At 44.8% G+C, this 10,573-nt stretch overlaps 1 protein-coding gene across 1 annotated transcript in view; it reads right to left on the bottom strand.

Annotated features, from left to right (window-relative positions):
- Positions 1 to 1,638: 1,638 nt before the first annotated feature.
- LOC105564553 overlaps positions 1,639 to 10,573 on the bottom strand; it is a 26,374-nt gene continuing 17,439 nt past the window's right edge. The window contains exons 2-3 of the mRNA XM_012016997.1: positions 3,120 to 3,611; positions 1,639 to 1,780 (exon numbers count right to left, since the gene is read on the bottom strand). Of these exons, the coding sequence (XP_011872387.1) occupies positions 1,639 to 1,780; positions 3,120 to 3,611 (634 nt within the window). The remainder of the gene's footprint in view (positions 1,781 to 3,119; positions 3,612 to 10,573) is intronic.

Genomic DNA, 10,573 nt, shown 5'->3' with positions numbered 1-10,573 from the left:
CATTATTTGCGAAAGATGGGAAATAAATTGCCGCGCCAAGTGCTCAAGTGCCAAGGGCATTACTTCTTTTTAATTTAGTGCATCCTCCGCGTATGTCGAGGCTCTCTCACCCGGTAAGAGCACAACCGAGTGTTCGTGGGTCACGCGTTGCAGTGATAAATCATCCTAGATAATGGGATACCACCATTCCATTTCCAACGTGCTGTCAGCGGATAAGAACCGATACGTATGCCAAGTATTTTCCGCCGAGAATTCGTAGCTCTTACGCGTCTAGTGTCGATGTACTGAATCATTTCAGACAGGTTTACAATTTATTATTCGGAGAGAATGGACGACAGGGACAAACGGTATGGAGAGAAGGGAGACACGCGTTGTCGGCGCGTGTACGCCCGATCAAAAAGTACGATCCCATTGAAGAAAACGTGAATCAACGCGAACAGACCAACGCTCTTCCCGTTTTCCAGCCCCGGTTCGCCGGTTTTGCATTTATGGATTTCCCGTGCGCGTTCTTCCCGCACCTCACAATAAGGACATATTTATGAATGTGCCTTGTCCGGGCATCGCGTCGTCATGTACAGTCGGCTATACCTGTAGATTATGTGTTGCGACGTTAAATCACGTCCGAGCACGAATAAGTTATCGAAGAAAAACGCACCGAGGCGCACCACAAGTACACGAAGAAAGAGGCACGAAGGGTCTTCCTCTGCGCCAGGAATACTCGCGGTGAAAATTGCACAACGCCGAAGTCGCGCGTCCCACGCTGTCGCTATACTGCAACATCGACGTTTGCGCGATTCCAAGGGTAAAGGGACGTAATCGAAGGAGAGGAAGGGACGAGCGCGTGTACGCGTATCGCAGCATTTTATAATTTCGCCGGATGAATCGGCATTAAGCTCCATTGCTCGTTGCTCGTGCGCGCGCGCCGGTTATTCGCGCGCTGAGTGACTTCACGATAAATCAACCGAGCGCGAATCAAGAGGCGAGTTAACAGCATCGCGAAACAAAGGCGCGGCCTTCTGTGATTCGACAAATTTTCCTTTATCCCAAAGAGAGACGCATACGACGCACACCGCATTTCGCGGCAAATAACCGACGCTAATGGAGATAGCGCGATCTGATTTTCTATTATTACGGAAGTCGTTCGTACAGAGATACGTGACTCTCTTCCTCTCTCTCTCTCTCTTACCTCATCGCGGACCAACGATAATGAGCCTCCTGCGTACTTTCAACACAGCTTTATGCAACAAATTCGCGGGAAATAATTTAACATATGTAGTTAAGAAAGGATTCCCGACATAAATGGAATAGAACGTACGGCATACATCTGTACCGTACATCTTATTCAAATACGATTAACCTTTCGAATTACATTAGTATGTGCATAAGTGTGCCTGCATTAATGCATGACGAGTTTCGTTACGTATGCCATGTAATATATTGAGGATGGTATCGTTACAAAAGAAAGTTTGTAATTTTTCCATTTAAATTTCTCCCTTGCCCATGTATAGAATGAACATATTTGCGTGAAATTATGTATGCAATGTTCGCAATTCAAGCATGTTCGGTAGAGGCGTGCAAAACGTCTCCACTTCATGCTCAAGCTCGACAGTTTTATGTTACTCAGGCTCCGACGTTCTATTAGATGGAGTGGGGATGTGTGAAGTTGACAGAGTGAGGAAGAAACGAGCCTGAGTTCAACCCATCGAGCTCGTCAAGCTTGAGAGGCTCGATACAAATCGAGTCTACATCGGTCGAAACAGTACAATCGATTTTCTTCAAACTAAATAATCAAAGACATAGTACATGCTTACACAACTTACATGTACGTGTAATATACACGCACGCATGCATATACATCGATATGCGCATTTCTTTTAATATAATCGTGTAATTTTATCAAAACAATTTTGTGACAAAATTTCAAATTTTAATCGACCTCAGCTGGCTACATTTATTAAATACGCTTTCACAACGTTTCGACCTTTGATTTAGGTCCTTATCAAGTGAGATCTTGTTACGGAGTACATGCGCACGCATGCACGCACAAATTAGATATTGCCAATTGCGCACATCCCTTTATAAAAAAAACTACATATTATTATTGTTATAAAAAATTACGATATACTACATTAAATGCAAAAGATTTTTTTCCACGAAGAAATCGATTCTACTGTTTCGATAGAAGTCTCGAGTCCATATCGATCTTGGACCAGGCTCGAGCTCGAACTCTAAAAGCTCGAGCCCGACAGAACGCGAGCGTCTAGTTTTGCATTCAAGCTCGAGATTGAAGCAACGCCTCTAATGTTCGGTACCTTAGGATTTCAGAGAATACTGTCAGCAAAATAAGAAGAGAAAGCGAATTGTCACACGTACGATACTGTTCGTAACAATTAATTAGAACAAACAACGTCTAATGTATTTTATCTATAATAATGCATTACTATCTCAACTGTATTCAATAAATTATTAGCTTCGCGAAAAATAAATAGCGCTTGAACCAGTTTCATCACCTCGTCGAAAATGTTTAGTCTTTCGTGTGTTCAGCGCTTGATCGCTGTTATGTCCTTTTTAAACGTGCATTTCCTACACAAGAAAACGGTATGTTTCCTGCATCGGCTTTCTACGAACTCCTCTCGACAGCTAAAGCGCGCGCGCGCGCGAACAAAAATGGTTCGTCGCCCAACCACACGTTTCGAAAAGCAGTGTGAGTTCTCGGCGCGTTGAAATCCCCATTAAGATGGTAGCAAAAAGCTGTATGCCTGTATACAAGTATACCTAACGTTCTCTTTGCCAGAATGCTTACTGCATTCCTCTACCGAACCAACAACTAATAAAAATATTAATTGAGAGAATCATCTTGGCGTAAATAAGATGAACGATTTGTTGATTTTTAAATAAACGGAGACAAACGTATAAACGCGAAATTAAAAGAAACTCACTTTCGGCACAGTCACCGAATATCCATTATTTTAGAATAAACTCATGACTGATAGGTATTTTGTGCCAAAGAATCATCAGCTCATTGACGCATTCGATTGCGCTTACCGAGGCGGTTCTCCGACTGACCGCTCTAAACTTAAATCTGCATAAACAAACACATTCCGCAAAACAATTCTTACCTTCTTCGACGATTGCGGCCTTGATCCTGCGTCTCGTGAAGCGAATGCCGACGACGGTCGCGATTACGTTTCTTCAGGCTTCTACCCTCGCTGCCGTAGATCGGTCCACCTCGCGTCAAGGTACCAAGGTCGCTCGACATGGACTTCTCATGATGGTTCATGCTATTCGATCGTGGCCGATCGTAACCATGAGATTTCGCGGAATTACCGTGATTGATGATCTTTCGGGGGCCGTTGTGCATGTAACGGCCGTGTTCCCTCGGCAGGCTGCAGTAAAGATTTTGCGACGTGTAAATCGTCTTGGCCAAGGATTTATTGTCCCGGCCATTATCGCCAGTATTTGCATTTCCCTTCGTGGAAAACGTGGAGTTGACGTCGTGACTTCCCTTCGAACCGCCACCCAGATGTACCCGCAACCACTTTCCTATGCCACCACCTCCTCCGCTTCCAGCGTGGTTGTCTTGAACACCGTACGAATCGCCGGTCTTGCTTCTGTAAATAGAAAGTACAAAACGATATTACTTACAAGTGCTGTTCGGGCTTAAACTACGCTCTCGATTACTTTCCTCAGCAAACACGCCCTTTCTTCCCACGCGCGTTTACAAAGTACGCAGGGATGGAAAACTGCAGCGCGGCTGTCACGTGGCATGGATGAAAGCAAACCGCAGTGCGTGCTCCAAGAAGAAAAAGCGGGTACAATATTTCAATGGAACGGAGGAAGAAATGAAGCGATCGCGTTCACGGTGTTAGACGAGAGCGGCATAATAGTCCACGACAGTCTCGGTTCAGCGGTTTCGATTTCAGTATCCAGACAGATCGATAAAGAACGGCCATGCATGTAACGAGGCAAAAACTGAAGAAAAGTACACGACTATAGAGGAAGGATCTGCAGGGAGAACGGACAGGCAACGGGGATCAGAAGACGAACGAGCGGGGAATGAATGGCACACGCCCGCAAGGGAATCAGGGCCGATGCTTTATTGTAATAAGGGCCATGTGGGACGAAACAGAGAGACGGCTGGCGGACGGGGGAAGGGCCGGTAGTAGTTAGGACGCGATGACCTTGGCAAGGTCATCGATACTTCTGGCCATCGCCAGTAGAAGCCGCCACCGCGTGGCACCTTCTCGACACGTACGTGTGGCTTCGAGGGTTCTTCTTTATCGATAATTCTGTACTTCTCAGTAACTGGCACTTTCTCAATGTCAATTAATTCTTACTACGTAAGCTCGCGATGCGCACTTCGTTACGAGCCGCGATAGGCCGCTTATACCGACGTGTTAAACCAACCAACTTTATCGCGATACCTTCCCGGCGTGTATCACAGTCGGCATGGCATACGGCGCATCGAATTAACGATCGGCATTATAATTTAAATCAATGCGAAACATGCGCGGTTTATATTTAATCGGAGGCCCGAAAGGGACGTCTGAAGACCTAAGTTCGAGCGAGCGTCGCGCCTTGCGATTCGCCGAGATGCACTTAATTAATTGCGGCGAAATTAATTAGCCGCGTAATGCAAGTTACTTAATTGACCGGCGAAGAACGAGTCTTAGACTTCCTGATAAGGGGACAGTCTACTTTGTCGAAAGTTTAATCGGCAGCGAGATCTCGGACCCAACATTAAGAACGAGGAGGAGCTCGGTAGAGGAAGCCGAGTAGCAGTCTTGATGCAGTTTCGCGATTCTCGGCGTATTATCCGGCGTATTACGCCACTGTATGAAATTCCGGTTTTGCCGCCCCCTCCGGCCGTTCGGGTACCCGCTCATCCCCCTGTGCTGTTATCTCTCTGGCTTTTTTCCCGGTGCTCGTTTTTGCCTACCGCCTCGTGAGCCGCACCCGAACTCGAAAGCAAACGCATTATCACGAAGCAATCGTCTTCTCCTCGGCCAATCAACGACCTCTTTAGGGATCGCACTTTTGGTGGTAACCGGTCGCATTCCCGAATGAAATAAAAACTTTGTATCTTCTCGCTCAAACGGGAAACAAACATTACAAGCAGCATCGTGCAGCATTTTCAACTAAACCTTTAAACATTATTGCCAATTAACACAAACCTTACGAAAGTATCTTGATATTTTGTAAATAATTTAGATTATCATGTTTTTTAATAATAAAATTATTAAATGTATTATTAGATATGTTTCAAATCTGTGTTAGATCTGTTATCTCAATGTTTAACAAGCAACACGAAGAAGGTAACGATTTGCTAATATCATTAAGTGAATTCACATCTATATGCAAAATCTAAGTCATATTTTATGCGAACGCGATACTTTTATCCTAATTGTTATTAAATGTTATTTTTACCCTTCTTCCTCCTCTATATCCGTCTAGCGTATTTAATTACAGCTTAATCTTCATGATTCACGGCGTCACGCTCGTGTTCGCTGAAGCCTGAATCCAGTATACTAAGCAATGCATTTGTATGCATTCTGCTCGCCCCAGAGGTTCGAGTCCTCTTTTTGTCACGTTCGTTCTATCGGCCTCGTGCCATTTTATTCGATGACGTTGTCGGCTATGACGTAAATGTGAATCGCAGATTCAGCGTGATTCGCCAATGAAGACCATTGTTTCGAGACGATTGCGCAGCCATAATGAAACATGCGCCAAATTATTGTTATTTCTCAGTCTTATGTTAGTTTCATCTTCCAGCGATATTCGGTTTCAAAACAGATGGATATTTCAGCCGATGAAATAAATAGATGTAAACGGAATAATCTTTAATCTTATTGTTAATGTTTAATCTTCTTACGAGTAAAATGTAATAATGTTACTCCAAAATATTCGTTGTAAGTTATACAACAGAGAAACTGCTATAATTTCAGAAATCGAGGACAATAACCAACTTCATGTAAATAAATTAAATTAAGTTTTCAGATTTGTTCGCGATCCATCGAACACGCGTATATATTTGATAAATATATTTTGCAGACAAATTAGAAATGGCAATACGTATCGTGTAAAACCATGTTCAATTTCATGGAACATTCAGGTTTTTACCTGAACGTACGTGTAAAGTAAAAACATGCATTTCCTGCCGACATTTCATCCTACACCTTTTCGTACCTCAATGACCTGAACTCGGGCTGATTCTCTTCCTTCTTACTCTTCGTTTCGCCAGTTCTTCAGGTTTTGCGCGGCTCGTTTCGCGAGTCCCTCGTTCTCTTCTTATTTTTCCCGTCTGCCATGCTGATCCTTTCCCTCCGTCTCGCTGCTGTTTCGTTTCTTCCTTTCCTACGCCTTTTTCCTTTCACTGGATTTCCTTTTTCGCTCTTTCTTCATTGATACAAAACACTTACTTTTCCTCTATTGAATTTCTAATTCTATCATTCCTATCTGCCTTTTCTTGCAAAGAGATTTGCGTTCTATTCTTCGAGGTTCAATGGTGCTCGTGTCTTCTTTAAGATAGCAAATGAATAATTTATCGCACAGGTAATTAGTAATTCTACGCGTAGACGATGTATATGTTTTGTTGTGACGAAAAATACCTAACTATAAAATTTACGTACAAAATATCATTATTTACCCAGCTGTGAAAATATGATATGTAACTTATGTTTGTTGAAGCTGATTTTCAAAAAAATATCTCGTTTATATATTGCGTCATAATAACGTAAAGTACGGATATCTTAAGTTACGTTTGCGTTTCTAAATATTTGAACGGACGCATATAATCGTAAATTAAATTTCCGCAAATTACACATAAAAACGCTACACAGTGGAAAAAAGTCTCCCAAGATATTTCTCAAGATTGTTCATTAAAATATCCACAAGCTGATGCTCTTCTATCATGGCAGAAAAGCTACATATTGATTACTACTAGATGATGTTGCAGTAGTTGCAAGTAGGGACGCAGTACATGGGATTAACATTTAGATGAGCGGAATACTTGCGTCGACTTACGTTGCTCCCTGAAGTACAAAGGATTAACATCCTTACAAGCACCCATACGTGTTTTTATGCTGCATCCAACTGAATCATCCTTATACTCATAAACGTCACCGGTTTCTTCCAGCGCGAGCCTCTCGACGGAAGTCGGCTCCTCTTGTAGCGAGCTCCGAAACGCTCGTCGGCCGACTGGTTTCGGCGAAACGATAGTGAAAATCCCCGTCAATATTGATCGTTGTTCTTGTCCCGAAGTCAAAGGTCCTTCGAGACAACGAGCCCCGGAGCAAACGCCGCGCGCGGGCCGCTCTTCTTGCCGATCTTTTGCGCGAGGCGGTCGGAGGAGCGCGAGCGTCGTGAAAAAGCAAATGCGCCGCATCGCGAGGGTGCTCAAATACGTTGCCGCTCGGTGCCCTCAAAGCATAATGCGCGTATTATATGCCGGCGTACCTGTTCGGCTAAATTCATCTACGGTCCGAGGAGCGGCGTCGGCGTCTTTGAGCCTGCTGCTGGACGGTATCGCGGAAGGGCAGCTATCTACCTGCGGCAGATATGCGTTTACGCGTGTATGCGCAGGACAACGATCCCGGGCTCTACGGAGGAGAGATGCCCCTTTTCCGTACGTACGGGATACTCCCAATCGTTTCGCCCGTTTATCGATTGTGATCGACGCGTACACCTTCGTGACTTGGCTTTAACGCGGAATTATGCGTGTGCGTGGCGCCGTTTGTGCAGCGTAGCTGAAGACGAGAGAGCAGGGGAGAATAGGAGATCCCCTTATCTCAAGGTGGAGCCGAGGCCGCGCGTTACTAATGTCGTGCTCTCTGTGTTGTGACAGCCACCGTACGGTGAAACGGCGATTTCAAGCACGCCGGAATGCCCGATGATAATAAAGCACTCCTCCCGGATTCGTAATTACGGCGGGACGGGTCACGAACTATCGCCAGCCGGCAACGGTCCCCGCGATGTCTCCCCGCTCATTATTTCCGAGGGGTACGGTCAGACTGTCTCGCGATGCTCGTAGTTTATTGTCGTGTACGGGAGCGTTTCTTCAATGTCGCCGAATGGTATGCTATAACTAGAGGTGTGACATTTTCATGTTATCTTCAGACGCTAAATATCGCAAAATACCCCCGCAACGTTTTTAATGCCATTTCTTTTTCATTTTGGAGTCTCCGACTTCGTTTTAACACGTTTTCTAAACGCAAGAAACATTTTCTCTCAAGAAAATTTTATTCCAGAAACAACTCGGAAACGCTCGAAACAGTTGCGGAATGACCATCGAGTAAAATATTCCTCGGAGAAGAAGATTTTGGAACGTAACCCTGAATCTAAATGTTCCCAAATTCATTGAAAAAAAAGTGTCGCAACCATTTTCACTGTACAGCCAATTCGCTACCGCGGGATTGCCGAGGATCGACGTTATTAGCCCATTACCGCCTACCGAACACCGCGTGATTGCGGTACGTAATTCACGTAAGCAAGGAAATAGTAATGGAATTATGTATATTAATAAGTTTAAATCACCACTCGGCGGTTTTATATTACGCGCGATTGCACTATCTGCTATTATCGTACTATCTGACAATCAATTAAACTTGATTCTACGTGCCCCCCCCCCCCTCCACTCGTTCCGTTTTCGAATTTTTTACACCTAGCCTAATCGACTAGTATATATGACATATATGAGGTATATCACGCGAACGTAACGATATTTATTAATCAACTGTATAATTGTCTTTGAGATGAGCCTGAAAAGCGGTTCTCAAACCTGCATGTAAAATGAAATATTTAAGAAGCACCAGATCCTTGGCCATAAAAGCAATAGACAGAGAATGTGCCTTCGAGTGCTTAAAGCTCTAATAAAAGTATATGAAATAAAATTAAGCGCGTTAAAAACTTGTAATCACAAATCGTAAATATAAAAAAACACTCTGTGAAGAGAGAGAGAGAAAGAAGCTGGTAAGAAGACGTTCCTAAAATGAGGACACATCCTTGAAAATGAGAAAATCAGTCTAGTCACTCCGTCATCATAATAGAGCTGTGTCTCAAGCAGCAACGTCTATTCCTTCAGCGTAGAATAAAACGCTTTGAGGAACGACGGGCGGGATTACGATGATTGCGTTCAATTCGCCGCCATACCTACGTTTCTTGCGCTCGCCGAGTCAAAGGTCACCGGGCTGGCTCCATAGCGATCCGTTGTTCTCCGGTCCGTGCCTGCCTTAGTCTAGACAGAAGAACGTACCCGCTCGCGGGCGCAAAAAAATACGTACGATCCGGATGGAAGACGGTTGTGCGACTCGACAAGATCGTCCTCGTCATCGGCCGAGTCCCCCGCGATTCTTCCGAGCAAAGGTCACGAGGCAAGGTTTTGTTTAACGGTATCGACCGTCCGTCCGTGATGCTAATACCTCTCGCTACACGATCATTACTCCGGCGGTCGGGACACTGATTGGCTCGTTACGTCACACGATCTCACGCTAATGATCCCAACAAGGCACCGGATATCTCCGATCGACCGGATCGTTTCGGTGGAATGTGAACGGGCTGTGCCTGCCGATCGCTCTCGAGCGTGGATTATACGAGAAAACCGATCCGATTCTGTCCGTGGAACGATATATTTGGCACGAAAAACAAGGCCGTGTCTGTGTCACGTAAAGCTACGGCGATGTCTTGAGGGGTTATTTATGGATTAGAAGGTAGAGAGATATAATTTCGCCCCGAGTGGATCTAATATAAATCTCGAAATTGATTATAAGGCAGGTTTGCGCAGTGAGTAACTGGTGGCGTCGCGTCGGCCGTCTAGCCTTTTGCTTTGCCCGCGCAGGATTTGCGAGCATCTTAAGAACGCTAAATAAGTTGCTCCCATTTGTCGATCGTAATACACTTACGAAGGGCCGCTTATTTCCCTTGGGAAAAATCAGGTGGCATGGGTCTACATTACGAGGGCAGTTCGCTTTAAGCAAAATGCCACATGCATCGCTCGCGGAGCGAGCGAGCCGTGGAATCTCGCAGACCGGTTTGGTAAAACGAAGAGTTTCGAGGAAGATAAACTCTTATTGCTTGTATAATTACAACAAAGTCCGGCATACGTTCCGCAATCAAGAGGAGTGACGATTTAAAGAGGCTAATAATTATTTCTCGGCGACATCCCATTAGTCGTGATTAATCATTCATTTTTTTCGAATCATTAGTCATGAAGTCGTACTAAAGATTCCTGAAACCCATGATGGATGGGCGCGGATCGTTAGAAGACATTTTCACGCTGACGATTAAGTACGTGAGGTACGTCTTTAAAACGCCGTAACATTCGAAATAATCTTCCAGCCTGTCGTTGCGGTTTTGTATCCGCGACATAAGTGCGGCCCGCGAATCTCATTTAAGGATCGAGCAAGGAGTCCGTCACGAGAATTTGCCGCATGTCACTGTGCTACTATATTTTATAACAATGAGTAATAAACCTTGGTGATATACGGCTGTAGAGCGACCCTTTTTACGTGCGAAAGTCGGTTCACGAGGAGAACGATGTTCAAGCGAGGCGGTGGCGGCGGCAGCGGCGGCGGCGGCG

Source organism: Vollenhovia emeryi, unplaced genomic scaffold (assembly GCF_000949405.1).
Source record: "Vollenhovia emeryi isolate VEMERY1.0 unplaced genomic scaffold, V.emery_V1.0 DF939163.1, whole genome shotgun sequence".
Lineage (NCBI taxonomy): Eukaryota > Metazoa > Arthropoda > Insecta > Hymenoptera > Formicidae > Vollenhovia > Vollenhovia emeryi.
Note: the sequence above shows the minus strand (reverse complement) of the source record. Positions and strands in the feature narration are given on the sequence as shown.